The sequence below is a fragment of the Neodiprion virginianus genome, chromosome 6 (genome assembly GCF_021901495.1).
Source record: "Neodiprion virginianus isolate iyNeoVirg1 chromosome 6, iyNeoVirg1.1, whole genome shotgun sequence".
Lineage (NCBI taxonomy): Eukaryota > Metazoa > Arthropoda > Insecta > Hymenoptera > Diprionidae > Neodiprion > Neodiprion virginianus.
The window spans coordinates 17,030,113-17,047,229 of NC_060882.1; the positions used below are offsets into that span (position 1 = coordinate 17,030,113).

Consider the following 17,117-nt stretch of genomic DNA (forward strand, 5'->3'; position numbering starts at 1 on the left):
AGTATCGGTATCAAAATCGTAGAGTCACTTTAACATCGTTTATTCTCGTAAACATTGTTAACTCGTTTTTCTACATCGAATTCTTTAACTATTGCAACCGATCCCCCACCGCTAAAGTCTGGGAATTTTTATAAAATGACCGGGAAAATGCAAGAATTATACGGGAATTTTCAAATCCCGTGTCGTTATACACCCTGTATAATACACATAATACACAGATTTTGTTCAGAAATTTTATTTTTTTTTTTACGTACACTAGCTGACTACTTTGCATGCGTTTGGGAATTAGGGTGAATAGACTTAAAATGATGTTTCACATTTCAATTCGAACCACCTGAAATATTTCACAATAACAGTGGTTTTTATTATTTTCTGGCGAACATATGAGGTTACTTCTTTATTTTTATTTGTTTATTTAATTATTTTCTTCTGCGCATTTATTCTTTAAAATACTGCGTACATTACGTGTACATAGCTTATTATTATATAGAGTCTGTTCGCGTTAAGACGGCCGAATTTCGATCACTTGTGATTATAATCTAACAATATAATAGTATATGTATTAAAATTTTTTTGTCAGTCGATCATTCCGACATGATCCAGTTTTGTTTTTTTCTTCGTTATCTTCATGACAATTATAATCTTATCGCAAAATTTTTTTTACTTGCAAATCTCTTGAAGGTATGCAATAAACTTCGTGTGAATCTCTCGTCCCTCAAATTGTTCACAGGTTGTATAATAATGAGTGAATTGCTAACAACTGAATGGTTTAATGCGCATGCGTTAAATTATCACAGTAATAGCAGTTTTTCTGCCAAAGTGACAAACATTCACAAATTCAGATGACAGGTCGTCGCGATGTACGTAACTTCAAAAATATTGATCGCCCTGACAAAACAACTGCTCCTGCTGTTATATTTTAGCGCACGTGCATTAAACAATTTAGGCGTTAGTAATTCACTCTGTATAATACATATTTATTTTTTTTATGTGTATATATAATCACTTTGAAATATCATTTTGAAATATTACAATAATTTATTTATATAATAGTTATAATATATAAGTACTCCGATTAAATAATTTACACAAATTCGCCCTACTTAACGCATAACGACTGAATATTCATCATTATTAAACTGTATAATATATGTATCATACCTGCTATAACTTATATCAATATATTGCACATTTGACAACAATTACGTTTTAAGACCCTTAAGTACTTAGGTATAGGAATTAGTGTTCGCTTGCGTTGTTTTATATTTTTTCAAATCTATTGTTTCGTCTTTTCGTCATTTTATCCCCCCCCCCCCATTTGTGTGACCGTGTATGATTATGCGTATGTTTACGTGCACATGTATATGGATTGGATTATGTTCTCTTCTGGAGACACTCGCAGATAAAGAAAACCAACAGAAAAATAAGTCAAGAGAAGATCACCCAACTTCTTTGAAATTCGTTCGATGTATTTCATCTATTATAGATGCATAATAGCTTTCGTTGCGGTTTGTTAACGGTACAATATAGCGTATGTGAAGGCGAAATATATTCGATATACATTTTTTTTTCTTCTATATATATATACCAAAGCAACTATTATAATATTATAGATAATAATATTTGCAATTCATTTTATTTTTCATTGTTTAACGCTTTGTATTATTTGTTTATTTATTCTTAAAACTTTTTTCGTTTTCCTTTCCATTATCTCTGCCGTAACCACCCTTCTTTACCGTATGAGTAAGTACTATCTTTCGTAAGTCTATGTTTGCTTCATTGTATTTGTATTTACTGATGGACAGTGTTCTTTCCGAATAGGGCCCCTCTGGATGAGAGGGCTGCCTCTCCTAATGATTACTCGAACGCTCCCCCCACTAAATATTTCTGTTTACGACTCTTTACGCAATTAGCTTTGTACGAGGACACCCGGCCCCATTCCAAAGTTAAACCGGCGGCCGAATCGAGTCCTGCTCTCGCTATTCGTGGGAAGAAGTAATTACCAAGAATCATATTTCTCTCAGCGCCTTTGAACGGCCCTATTAGAAGGTAATACTGTATGTATAAGCCAGGTATAATAGCTTTACAACCAATAGTTTATTATTCGAGATCCATTATCATTGCGTTATACTCTCTTCGTCGAATCGATATATTTGTTAGTTGTCTCTTTATTGGAGATATAAAATACTCGATGTGTTATAGGCCCTTTATCGTAGGCCTCGTAATTATTCAAGCCATTATAATCACATTACAAGTTTTTCTCATCACAAAATCATTTTAAATCTCGCGCGTGCAACTCCGTTCCATTTAGAACGCACGTTGAAAGATTTCAAACTTTCCAATCGATTACCGCGACTCCCTCGTAGAAGATGTCTCGACCGGCATAGTCTGGAGCTAACGCCTCTGTCGGAAAACATGATAAGCGTTACATGGACGCCACTCGGTAAGGGTAGATTCCGGAAATACCAGCCGGACACTCATTAACCTCAATTATTTTTCACAGTCAAAATAACGGAACGTCGCTGGATGATATCGTTACAGATTTAACCGAGATATCTAATTGTACCCATCTCTTTGCTCCTCGCTCCTTGTTTTTCACAGCACGTCGCAAGAATCGAGGTTAGGCTATCAAGAGGCTCGGCAAAGTCTCGCGCCGAACGTTGCGTCGTGCTCAAATGGCGCTAAAATAGTCATGCGCAAGCGCGATAGCATTCTTGCAGTTTCAGATGCTCCTCTCATTGAACAGCATTGCAGTCCAGGAATTATTTTCACGTTTTTATAGCAATTCGACCACCACGCTGATCGGCAATCTTCACAATATTATTGCGGAGGATTCGAACACACCGTGGGTCAATTCCTCAGCTCAGGCGTGAAGGGTGCTCGTTTGTGGAGGAGCCGAATACGGTGTCGTTCCAGGCGCTGTTGACGGCTGAAGACTCAGTTGCAGCTGATGCTGTTGCGCCTTGGCCCTCAAACAAGCGATGCTCTCGTTCCTGAGCTGCTCGGTGTCTTGAACGCCTAGAAAATATTCAGGGAAATTAATCTCTTTGTGTACGTGTCGCATCTTCTACTCTCGACTATAAGGGTTTTGTCAGGGTTTTGGCATTTTTGTTTCATTTCAGAGTATTGTTCCGGTAGAATTTTTTAACACTGTGGGCGTTGAACAACACACGCTGTGTTAATGTAAGTGAGAAAATATTGGATTTCGGATAATAGTTGAACTCTAATTATAGTAGAACCGAATTTTATCCCATTCGAATATCGTACAACAAGATAAAAAGAATAAAGGAGTCCGATTGTAAATCAATTTTTACAGAACTGAAAAAAGTCGATTACTCGAAATTCAAAAAAATTTCTGCCAAATAATTGAAAACCTTATTACCTATGGATATTTGTAACTTAGAATGGGTTCAGACTTCTTCTCAATCAATGTACAGTAGTAATTTTTCTGAAAACGGAAAGCTTCGATTATGGGCAAAGTATAAGGTCCTATGTCGAAATTTTTGTATTGCTTTAGTTCAAAGCTCTCGAGTCCACGAAGCGGCGAAAGAAAAGGACGAAACGAAAACGTGAAAGTACTGTGTGGTAACGTAAATAGTGAAAAATATCGTTATAAATTCTTGGATTCTTCAAAATCGTCTAACAATGAAATTTTTGGAATTTAACTACAGTACTAAAACTTTTATTAGATCCTTTTTTTGCGTAGAATAATTCAGTCAACTCTTCGCTTTCATGCATAACATTTTTAATCGAACAAATTCGCGTGCACTCATCTCTGCCATGAGCCAATATCTTTGCTCTCTATTGCGAATTTTGGAAACCAAGCATTCTATTCTGAGCTATCGTGTCTAGAGTACGATTATGTCCTCTGCATCTACGTAATGAGACGAAGACTTGCGGAGACTCACCTTTGAAGTCACCTCCGGAGGATGAGGAGGGCCCCATGCCATCCTGGCTCTCTTGACCGCTCTCGGAGCTCGTCGGTCCGCCTTGAAGGTGGTTATGATGGGGGCTACTTCCGCTTCCGGCATGATCGTTTCCGCTGTCTTCGCCACCACCCTTGAGGTGTTCCGCTGCCTCTATGGACTTCCGGTGCATCCCTACAGACCCACAGTCAATCAGATCTTGATTATTTTCGAAATCTTGATTAAAGCTGCTCGACTTAGACGATTGCGCTGATAGAGACGGACAGAAAAATTTTGCGTCGTATGAATCTCGATTTTCGTCTTCCTATCCGTGAGCTCTGTCTGAACATTATACAGCAATCTTATCTTCATTATTACAATGCCTATATGACTTTCGTTTACTAGATTTTTTTTCATGTTATTTTCTTCTTGTATCGGACGCGGGAGATTTTCATATTTAAATCGCTTAGTACAAAATTTGAAAACTAATTGTTCTTTGAATTGCGGATTAAAATTTATCCAATTTGATAACATCTATCATCGTCCGTTTGATTGTGTATCAAAAGACTGATCTTTCGGAATTTGCGATTGATATTTTCATTAGTTAATTTGAGACACGGTATAATCGCGTTGGATAACTTACGCAAATAACTTTTCGCAGGAGACGAAGTACTTAAACAGCGTCATAATGAAATTCAAATGCTGTAATATTAAACAAATGGCTATTTGCGACGACTAACTGTAATTTCCCACACTTGGATCAGAGAAAAAATTAAATACCAAGGCTATACAACTTAAAGGAAAAGAAATAAAACAACGAATCGTTAGTGAAAATCGATGTGTTAATTAGGCTTACCGAGTAGCCAAGGTGCGACGGCCTCGTTCTCCTTCGCACTTTTCAATATAGTTTCTGGAAGAGGGAGCGAGTGACGCACCATGGCTCCGTAAAGACCGTATTCCGCCATTATGGTACTCCGGCCCCAGCATTTCTCAGTCTTACGCCACTTGGCCCTTCTGTTTTGGAACCAGACCTGAAACAAGGAATGGAAACAATAATCAAAACCCTATAAATTTTTTACACGCGCATAATAAGCGCGAGTTTTTACGTACAAGTGAATCGTCCGAAAAATATCCATTATGGTATCGGAAAGAGGTTCAAAGAACCACCGAGTAATCATCAAGTGCAAAGTTTCCACATATATTCGCTTGCGATAAATTTCTTTTTCAAGGAAGGATAAGACAGCGCGATGGGTGAAATTCTCTAAAAAATAGGTAACGTTTCGATGAGGAATTAAAAAATATCGACCACCACGGGATTTCGCCTTCTTCTGGTCTGGCATTTGAATTTTTCAAATTCTCTTCTCCTTTTCCCCAATTAAATCGACTTCGTGAATCGTTGAATCGGCAAGCGCAAGCTTCTCGTACCTTTAACGCACATTCTAACGATATCGGTATACACACGATGAGCACGTATAGATGCAGGCGGGTGGGTCATTTCAATCTCACTGTATCCCAATTACGCAGACACACGCTTCGGGCGGCTGCTACTGAGCGTGGCTTTATTACGCTCGAATGGCCTTGTTAGACACACGATCCATCATTATCTCGCTCCTCTATACTCGATACGCGTAATTTGCGGATAAATTTTCGTTACTGTAGTCTTATTTATTTTTCTTCTCTTGCTATTGGCTCGGAATACAGATAAAAAGAGGAGAAAAGTAATCAGAATATAAATTTTTACGCATTCATTAATCAGCTATTTATAGTGCTCGATTTTATGTCTCCTTTTTTTCTCCCATCACATATTCTTGAATATTAGTCATCATTGATAAATTGTGTTTCTTTTTTCTGCCATCCCTATATAACAACGAATTTTCCCCTTTGACACATGTTCCGTTTTATTATCAGTATAATGAATTTAAACAGGAAAAAATATTGCTGTCAAATTGTTTGCTTGTTATTGACTGTTAGTGACAGACCTCACAGCCAGGTACTACAAGTATCCAAACTTCCTTTTTTATTAGCTATAGGTCTCACAGTCACCCTTCTCGATAGACTCAAAACAATAATAGTGGGTTCGTGGTCGATTTAACGATTAATAGTATGGCCACCAGATATGAAACTGTACTTCAGGGTTTATCGGACAAGCTTTACATTCATTTAATCAGTAATTATTCAACGCTCGTGTCAACTTGGGTAACTTTCTAACTGTTATCCGTTCAACACGGATCTCGTCGCGAGCAGAACCAGAGTAGGCTCCAGGATGACGTGTGCAGGTACCATCTCACCCGAAATCGTTGGTCAGTACCTGCACTATTTTAACCGGGGGCTGCAAGCCGTGCCGGTTTCTCGACACGGAAACCACCCCAGGATAGCTCAGCTACCCCGGCAAGGCCAGCCCACGCGGCTACACCAATTTTGTGTGATTTGTTATTTATTTTCAAGTCTTCTTGATCCGCGGACTGTAATAAACACGCTGGTTCTCCAATGTGTCAACCACCCCTGGTCAAAACCTCAACCATGAGGTCCCGGGAAGGCCAGCGCGAGAATCCCCAACCGGCTCTACCCAGTTCTGCTCTCGCATCTAATTACTCGACCACAAGTACATCAGAAACGCGATCCAACGTCATTTAATAATCAAATCGATCATTATGAGCCTCGATTCGCCGAGTTGATAGCCCCACCTTCACACGGTTCACTGACTCACTCTCGCACACGTAACGAGCTACTGTCAACAAGACGCACGTGTTATCTCTTCCGAGTTTCGACTGATACTGATCTGGTTTTGGATTCTTCTCCGTATTCTCCTCTCGCTTGCTCTCGCGGGGATTTTGAGAACTTTAGACCGTATTGTCTTGTTGACCACTCGCTGTAGTTTGCGTGAGATTAGCGTACTTGGATTCATTCGCACACACATCGTAGTATTATGATACATTCTGTCCCTTTACTAACCTCTAGCTGATCTATAGCGGTCTTTCACCCCCCTAGCCTTACCACACCTCTCTGTTATTACATATGGTTTCGAGTAATGCTCGTCCAAACTGTAGTGCTATTGAGTACACTTCTTAATTTTTTAAACATCGGATTATAACTTAATAATCACATGGGGCAATATTGGTCTGTGGCAATGGCCGATTACGATATTATAGGTCATAAAGCACCAATTACAGCTGTTATTTTCTGTTTATGTATTGGTATACGTCGCCAACAATTGACACCTTCTATCTATCATGATAGTACAGTAGAATAACAGTCTCGCGAAGAATTAGTTTAAACTGATCACATATTATATTAAGACGAGTGGAGTTCAGTGTTTTTAATTCCATGCAATAGTAACAAGTGAGAAGTTATGAAGATTTTAGATGCGTGAATATTTTGTCAAATTTCATGAAAAGCTAAAAAAATACTTTCAGACAATCTAATGCGACGAACCTTAAACTGCACATTTAGTACATTTGGCTGCCAACTTTGGCTGCACCAGCATCAGCTTCATGTCAATTCCAACATATTATTTCCGACTGGCTATCTTGTATTGTTCAGCCATATATGCGATTCATATTAAATCCGCTTTTTCAAATATCTATTTAGGTGTGTACCTATATTCGAAAAACGTTTACAATAAAATCGATTGCAAAATTTCTACCAAAAAGACAAACAAATAATACTGCATTGTCGTCCAGTTCTGAGCTATGCTTAAAGTGTCAAGTCTCTAGCTCATCGAGAAGTTTGTTTAAAATCGATTGTAACACCTCTACCGAATAGACAAACAAACGAGCAGACAGACAAGAAAAAAAAACGAGCTAATGAAAACGTGGTATTAACAAGCGATAAAAGCTTAACTTTATCGATCGTTCGTGTCGTGCCCTCGTTATCGTAACAACTGAAACTTGTCCATTTCAATTCCTTTGATCAAATAATTTTTCGACGCTGTACGATCATCTTCGCGTACTAAATCAGCGTGTTCCAGCTGTGGATAACACTTGTTACTTTTTTATATATCATTCTGAGTCACATCCCTGATCCGTGAGGCTGGATAATTGATGATACTGCAGCGACGGAAAAGTTATAGTGCTAATAAGTGCAGGACCACCCGTCGGGCAGACGCGTGTCAAAATCTAGTTTCGGTTCTAACGAAGTAGGCGTGCGAGATATTTCTTTCTTCACGCATGAATTGTGTTTCGTTTTTTTTTTATTTTTATTTTTTTTTTATTTTTTAGCCTTTTACAAGCGACGCATCTCCTCTTTTCCTAAATTTCGATCATTCGATCTTCTTCTGTTTTTATTACATTTTCTACAAGCGCAACCCTGCGTTGAATAACAAGTTCGTTCTGCCTGGAATCGTCGGGAACGATGATAAACGCAATGTCCAAAACGATCCGACTGCGGGACATCGCTATTACTTTTCCCTGCCCGAAATACGAATTGGAAATTAGATTTCAAGAGGCGCGTATAAATTATACCTTATACTCTCGAGTTTCGTTTGTCTTCTCTAACGTTGGGTTGGTACTTTCCCCCGATTATCCCCAACGAGCCTTTGAACGTACTTTATGAAATCAGGATCGATAAGCCCTCCAGTCGATACAAGGACTTTCGAGAGGAAAACGGGCTTCTTGATTAATCAAATATCTCCGGGAATTATACACCCCCGCCAGAGGCTTATAGACTCCAGTTTTCAGGTTCAGACCTCATCCAACGTATGGTGTTTACCCTCACGAATTGGGAATATTGTTATCACGTATAAGATAATTTTGTGACGAAATTACATTTTTTTTAAATCTTTCCAGCGTAGATAGCATGGAATAATTCAAGGCACTGGAATCATGTCCCCAAACGGAGCGAGAAGATTTAATTAGAAAAAATAAGCATCCATACTTATAGTCGTAGCTAATGTCACGTTTCATACTTTTATATTAACTACTTATGATTTATTGCGCAAACGTTGCAAAAACAAAATTTCAAAATTTATCTCAAGCTTTTCGGAAGCCTTAGGATGAGACCATTGATGGAGAAAATCAGCATGAAAATAACCGTCAAGCATCGATCTTGCATTTTAAGAAATTTTGTCATACAAATTACACAACATCTTTCAGAGTAATAAGAATCCGTAACATTAAAGCAGAGAGTACGAGGAATTATCGTAAAGCTTGATTCCATTCGTTGTTTTTTATTTTTTTCTTTATACAACACTTTCACTAAAAATGACTATACAATATAGTAAAATTCACCTGCCCGAATTTAAATATCAACCTGTGAATCAGAGAAATAATTCAGTTTTTCTCTAAATAATTTTCTTGCCTATTCATTCGTTATTTTTATTATCCGTATTAAATTTAATCGACAGAATGCAAATAAGGTTGATATCAAACATCAGTTATTTGTACAAAAAAAAAAAAAAAAAATTAAACTCAGGCTACTATCTTCAGCCGGCAATAGTTACAAAAACTCTAGTACGAATGACCATAACCGAAAAGAATATCATACCAGACTTTCTGGTCACAGGAACAAAGCTCATTTTCATTTTATACCCAGAACCGTATTTTCGGTTCTGTTCAGAAATGAAAACAGTTAATAAGATAATAACTGTATCTACTAACCATAAATGTAATGCAGATTTTTTTTCGTGCCAAATAGCGATGCTGCTATAGATATTTTCGAAACGAGGTATCTGTATAACTTTGTATACTGAGAAAAATTTCATTTTTAATAGTAACTAGAAAAATTCAGTAAAACAGGTATCGTTGAAAAAACTGTTTAGATATTGTTGGAATTAGAAAAAACGAGGTACACGTAACCATTTTGAGCTATCATCGATCGTTTTTTGGTAATTGTAACGCAAAATCAGTTTGTTCGGCTTACTGTACTTTTATAGTTAAATAAGGCTTTAACGTCAATTCATTGTTGCACAAGAATTAAATTTTCTCAACAGTTGCAAGAAAATATAGCAACAGTGATCGTAATGAGAAAGAATAGCAACGGATACCAGACTTTCCGGTAACGGCTAGAAAACTAATTTTCATTTTTTACCTAGAACTATATTTATCGATTGTGGTAAAAAATGAAAATAGTTAAGGAACGAGCGGTAACCGTTGCTAAAAATTCCTCTCAGTGTACCTACTTATAAGGTAACTAATTTTTTCTCGCTATATATCTCTCAGCCTCGTTTTTTCCGAGTCGAAAATTATCACGGTAGCAAGTCGTAGGTTTTTGCAAAATTTACGTCGAGGAAGAGTTTGCGACTCGGAGACGGTCGACTTCCTGCTAACATTTCACCCTTACGCCAGAGGCTGAATTCGCGTAAGCGGCGCAGCGTTGCGGAGAACACGCAGTTATGGGCGGGTACCAATTTGTGCCAACAATACCGAAGTCACCGGCAGAATTGAAACGTAATTTGAATGAATGGAAATGGCGCCTGTTCCCGTGTCAATTTAGCTCCACACCCTGAAATTATCATCCTACCCGTTAAATCCCCTCGTAGAAACTTCTCTCTCATGCCCTCGCTCCAACTTTTCCAGATTCAAACTTTCACTTTCGCCATGTTTGCGAATTGGAACAACCACTCGAGGCATTGTTTGCCACGTCACTGTTTGTATCTATTCAAGTATCCAAATGTGCCAAAAATCACATGAGAATTTGAATTATCGCAGGAAACTCAAGCCTTGTAAACATTGTTAGAAACTCAATTTGCGTAAAATTAATTTTTTTTTTTTTTAATGTTTGAAGATTGTATGAATTTGAGTCATAGACGAGTTTATCTGTGATTTCTATGCTTTGAGACATTTAAAATGCTGTGAAATTTTCCTAGATTTGGAAATTAATACGCAGACCCTTCAAGTTGCCTTTGTTTGATGAAAATAAGGCAGCAAAGTGTTACTTACATTTAAATTTATAGCGAGACAAGATTTTTTCATTGAAATAAAATCTAAATATCAGTTTATTACCTACTGAAAATCTTCCTAGAGGATAAGGTTCTTGGCTTACAGGTATGTGATTAATTTTTTTCCGTTTAAATAACACGTAAAAAACATACACTGAGAGAAAAGAGTTATCGAACTAAACAACCGATGTTTTTTACTTTCAGTTTATTTGGTTCGAACAATTTCTCACTCAGAACGACCACTTTTTAGTTGAAACAAAAACATTAATGCATTGATTTGAATGCTATATGCTTTCGGGTTTAAGATATTTCAAACAAGTATAATACATGTTTATTACACCGGATTAAATTTCGGAACGAAAACTTCGCTTAAATCAACAAAATTTATTTAATTCGTGAAAGAATAGTACTTTAACCGCTAAACACATCGGCTCAAAAGCACCGAGAGATTGGAAATAATAATCCCGCGCTTTCTGAAATATTAACGTTATTGTCAGATAGTATATATGGCTCAATGTGATGTTTGCCCGACATAATCAATGATAACTATGATCAAAGAAATGTGTAATATGTTGAAACAAGAATTTGTTTCACATGACAGGTTTTGATATTCATTTAAGAAAATTATTTTGTTCATCAGATTACTTAGCGACTTCGAATAAAAAAAATTCCACTCAAGTAAATGAAGATATGTTTGAGTGAAACCAAGAACGAGTTCTTCATTTTCTATAATATGTACCACATTTAATTCAAGTTACTGACGGATAAAAATATCAAACCAGAAGAGCAACTCGGTGAGTTATGCCGCTCAATCTCTGTTTAATTCGTTTAAATTATTATTTATTGGTCCTAAATACGGATTTTCTTTTTATTGAAAACTACATAAATTGTCACTTTGAAAAAACGTGCTCTCTGGACTATACAAACGCATGGATTATTTGGACCAATTAATATTTATTAAATCCAATAACTTTTTTTCTCAGTGTACTCATCTCAGTGTCGTTGAAAATTTTTTCCAAAATAATTACGAATGTGATTTTGTATGTATGTAATCGTGTAAACAGTAAATTATCCTCGTAAACCATATCGGTCTTTTATACATTTGAGCAAGGAGAAACCAGGTAGAAGCAAAATCAGGACTTCTTGTACCTTTTGTTCAAAATGGCGTGCTATAGAGGATCTTCCAAGGTCCACGAAGACAAATGTGTTATTATTCACATTGAAATAACAGTCAAATCATAGTACATGATTAGATCTAGAAAATTCTGCGCAGAAACTGAAACGAGTGTGCTAGTTAGATGAAAAGAGTCGCACTGCAACAAAGACTTGGGCTAAACATCCCAATCATAATGAGAATTTTCATCACAGTTATAAACCCAACGGAGAGACCTGGTACCAGTAAAAAAAAAGTACCTGAAACAGTCTACTAGGTGTGTGTCGTAACGTTCATCGAAATGAGAAGGAGATGGATGAAGGATACCGATACTCAATTTCGAATAAATTGAGTTCAATACCGGGTGGGTACTTTTCTTGCCGCTAATTATCCTGATAAATGGGTTATTAAGTTCAAAGCTTTCTTCACTCCGCTAAGTGTATGCGTGGAATGCCGGATAATTAACACTTGAAATCCCTTTCGAATATCAGGGAGGTTCGTTGGTATACGTATAATAACCAGAAGCAGTGTCGCGTAACATCTTCGGTGTATCTGTTACCCTGACAAGCAAAGGGAAAAAGGTAAAGAAGTACAATCGTTTATTTGCACGGGATAAAGGTGGAAGGTAAGAAAATCCGAGGCGACACCGGGACGCTGCTGCACGGGAGCAGCTCGAATGGCTGGCTTATTTGTCGCGATGTGCTTTCACGGCTGTGTGTGCATAGCTTGCATACACGTATATCTGCCGGATCGCTGTATACATCTATAATAAGTCTGACATGCGCAGTAGCCTGTTGGCGTATCATTGATCAGTGCGGCGACAGACTATTGGGCGAGAACAACAGAACGAGGCTGGCCGGGCATAAAGAGATGAAGGAACGATCCTGCACATCCGAATCCCCCTATACGTGCAGGTATCGTGAGTTTTTCTAACAGCGAAAGGATCCGTGCGCCTGATACAGGCAACCGGAGTTACGCCTGCTGTTCAGGTTGAGCACTGCGTCCCGCCAAAGCAGTCGCTAATGTCAAGATGTTGTTTGTCGAAGTAACCTGAATTTTGGGAAATGTGGAAAATTATGAAAAATTGAATCCGGACAATCACCGAAGGCAATAGTGAGGCAACTGAGAGCAGGATTGTCGTCAAATTTAATTTGACGGTTGGGATGCCCATGGCGGAACGCGGTGCTCAACTTGAGCTTGAGGTGTAACTCCGGTTGCATGCATCAGGCGCACAGATCGTTTTGCCGTTAGAAAAACTCACGGTATAATGCACATTTTGATAGAAGCGATACGTTGATAGGTACGAGTTGTGTTTTAACGTGTGACAGTTTTTAGTCTACGACGCGTGCGATATTTTGCTAATAGATATGATTATTGCGCAATTACGCAATGTATTGCACAAAATATGAAAATTTATTTGCCGTGAGAGAAAAGCTTTTGTTTCATGGAATCAAAATATAGGTTTTTTTTTTTTTATGCAAGGTGATTTACAACTGAAAAGAAACAAAGCTGCAGCTTGCAGTCTGCGAAAATCCGATGATGTTTTGATTATTCCAATCAAATTGTGGAGGTTCATAAATTTAAGGGAGGAGGAAATTTAATCGAAGTTATCGAGCAGAGGCGAACAATGTTTCGATACTTTTTGGCAGCATGCATCAAATTTGAGTCGAAATTTTCTAGAATAAAGGATAAATATAAACCGATGACCAAAGTCATTCAATTTTTGTCATTTATTCGAATAATTACATGCTTGTATTGAAAGAATTTGTAATCTGATTGAATAGATCTTTTCTATTAATTTCAGTACAAACAAATTGTAACAGACGTCAAATTGCTTTGTAAAATTGATTGATCGATATTCGTACAAAATTTTGAAAATGGTTGCTGAGTATCTGGATGATTTAACCTCGTGCATCTTTAAAAGAAAGCATAAAAATTCAATTTTTTTACATCATAAAACGATATAACATCGAATCGTTCTTTATACATGTGCTCAACCGATTTTGAACGTTCGATTTAATAATCCAGTTAGATTTTCTTCACGTATATCGATGAGTGGTGGAAAATTAATATTTACAGAAGATGTCGATTATAAAAACAGAATTTAACAAAATTTTTTTCCGAGAACGGGAATAAAAATGCACGAAGATCAAAAAACAGAAGGACCCGCAGCATCTGGTTCTCCAAGATTAGAATTTCGCCTTTCCGCATTTCGAGAATACTCCAAATAAAAATTTCACGTTTTCAAAAACCCAATAATGTGACCTCTGCTTTCAACCATTCCACATTTCGATCTCCACCCTTTTTACAAAACCAAACCGAAGTGAGGGCGAATCTATATTCCCACTCGAAGGTCGACGTGCAGTTTCACCGTGATCGGCAAACAGGGCGACCCTTTTCTGGTGCTCATCGCGCGTTGCAGTCAGACCGTATCAGCGTTTCAATCAGTATAATTCGAACCCCTATGTACACCCAGACACGAACCGTTGTGCGTGTGATATGGAATAAATTCGAAAGAAGATTCCCACCGAACGGTACGAGCGCACTAAGCCAATTAATGACTCGTTCGGAAATAATAAGTGTTGGTAACTGCGGCGCGGTGTGCGAACGAGACGCATCAACCCCCGACAACCCCGCAAGCCTTCTCCTCCGCGTTACTTATTCACCGCATAATGCACCCGGACCCCAAACGTCTCACGGGCCCTTCGGGATCTGGTTGTTACCGGTAAATAGCTGGCCCATCCGACCCGCGACGCCCCGCAGAGTCCGCGTGCGGCACGCGTCGCGACGCGTCATTATCGCAAGGGACACTTGCTGGACCGGGGTGGTGGTCAGGTTCTGCCCGCTTTGTCTAGCGGAGGTGGAGGTGTGAGAGAGTGCGAATCGGCCACGGAACATTTAGCGAAACATTCGATTTTCTCCGCCCTTCTCCGCTTCCTCCCTGTCCGCGAAAAAAAAAAATCCTTGAGGCGATATCGTAAAGATTTTATCAAAAAAACACATCGATTTTTGATACTTTTTTTACGCAGAAATTATAAGGACAACGTTGGGTTTTTACGCACAGTTTGTACAAGGTTTTATAAGGTTTCGGTTTCTTTTTGTTTTTTGCTTTTTTTTTTTGTTGAAAAGTAACAATTGACAACGGACTTATTGTTAATGGAAAAGAGATATTCGTCCGGTTAACTTCAAATTTCTACAGTTCCGTGATTGTAATATGTTATATCGATCGACTGGATACTATATTCAAATTTCAACAATCGAGAAAATGGCAATCCGGTGAAAAATGAGTTAGATTTTCACCGGAAATACGAACTTAATCGTTTGTTATTAACAAATGAAGGGACCGTTTTTTAAAATATAGTTTTGAATAAAACGCAAAAGAAGAAAGGGTGTGGAAATTGACACTTTTCATATTCATATTCAGCTAGTAAATTTTTACGCACGGAGAGAACAATCATACTACAAGTTATTTTATTATAAATTTTTCCTCTATTATTATATAAACAGTTCGTTTGCTCAAAATGTTCTCCATTAAAATCGACGTAACTCAGTGAATTTTTCAAATTTTTGTAAAATCTTGACCGTAAATCAAACTTAACGTTTCAGGCTATAAGAATGTGACAAAAAACGAAAATCAACGCTTCGAAAATTCGTTCTCCATGATAATGCCTTTAGGTGTAAATGATTATTGTAGGGTTTAGGATCAAACTTATCTACTCGAGTTAGAAAAATCTCACACCGTGAAAAATTGCTACTAGAAACTATACATTTTAATAATAATTTTATCAGAGCTCTAAAATTGGGTTCAAATAATCGGACGAAAGATTTTATCACAACAGAATGATTAATCTTGAAATCTTTTCGGTAACAACGTTTAGTTTACAATATTTTAAATTGCCTTCGATTAAAGAACTCCGTTCGAATAATACTTTGAAGATTTTTTTTCCGTCCTAGAAGACACACGGGTTCTTGGTTACTAATTTAAAAGTTTGGTTCGAGTTTCATATTTTTTTATTTCCGTATAAAACTAACGAAGCGCAAATTCAAAAAGTGCAATCGACAGAAATTACTTTACCAAACGCCAATCTGGAAGGATGGAACCCAACGCCAGAAAGAGCAAAGTTGGTCTTGATAAACGTTTCATTTTGATTTTTACATCGAATGAGATTTATTGGCAAAATTCAGAAATATGATTATGAAGACCTTTTACCCTGAATCTCCTCTGATACTTTTGCAAAATGCGAGTGAAAATCGACGTTCCCTGATGAAAAACGTAATGTTTGGATTAATTTAATCATATGATATTCATCCTGAGGTATTATGCTAAAGTGAATGGGGATTTTCATCGTTTACTGTTCGGATCTAATGTATAAACAACCCGATCGTGAGTCGGTGCAAATTCAAAATTATTCTTTTTCTGAAAATTTAATCAACACGCTCACTGTGATCAATTCAATCAAAATGTCGACCGGTAATTATTTTTGTTCATTGGAGAAATTTCGGCAATTCACGTAAAGAGATTACGGAGAATCGACTGATCTTTTCAGATTACAAATTGAAAAGAAAAAATTTTCGAATTCATTAATCGAAATACTTATTTGAGTCGAAAGTATTTTAGTCGAATAAGGTGAATTTTTTTTCATCAATCCAAAACAATCGTCATTTATGAGATTTTGCCTTTCATTGATTTCAACTAAGGAATAAAACGCGGAAATCCAACATCAAGTGTTAAGTTGATCATCGTATACCTACAAATATATAATAATACAATCGATTACACTGCTTCAAATACCGTATTTCCGAATGCCTCAATACATACAGAGAATTGGCACGATCGCGCGATGAGTAAGAAACTTTTCGACCCTCGTCAAAGCAGGTCTTGGAAGTTGAGAAACTTCTTCGAGGACTGATTAAAAAAAGCTCGACGCGGATGTCCCGCAATTCTGATTCCCAGGGATGAAAGCGTCGCATCCCGATTCCAGGCATGGTTTCGTCCTCGTACGCGGGAGCTTTTCCCCGAAGGGCGTGGCAGATTTGATCTCGTACTTGGTAAAGCGGCATCGGGTAATTCGTTTAGGTCAAATTTATCTTCTAGCTGTTGGTCGTTAACTTCGGTTAGTTTACCGGGCAAACGGGACAAACAGGGATAGCGGAGAGTTTTATTAGAATTTATAAGCAGTTTCGT

At 37.6% G+C, this 17,117-nt stretch overlaps 1 protein-coding gene across 4 annotated transcripts in view; it reads right to left on the reverse strand.

The window, feature by feature from the left end:
* Positions 1–125: 125 nt before the first annotated feature.
* Positions 126–17,117, reverse strand: part of LOC124307356 (visual system homeobox 1-like) — a 75,855-nt gene continuing 58,863 nt past the window's right edge. For 2 of the 4 annotated variants that reach the window (XM_046768963.1, XM_046768962.1), the window contains exons 5-7: positions 4,762–4,936; positions 3,909–4,100; positions 126–3,018 (exon numbers count right to left, since the gene is read on the reverse strand). In XM_046768963.1, the coding sequence (XP_046624919.1) occupies positions 2,864–3,018; positions 3,909–4,100; positions 4,762–4,936 (522 nt within the window). In that variant the 3' untranslated portion in view covers positions 126–2,863. Of the gene's footprint in view, positions 3,019–3,908; positions 4,176–4,761; positions 4,937–17,117 lie in introns of all 4 variants that reach the window. The other 2 variants (XM_046768961.1, XM_046768960.1) reach the window with 1 other exon arrangement.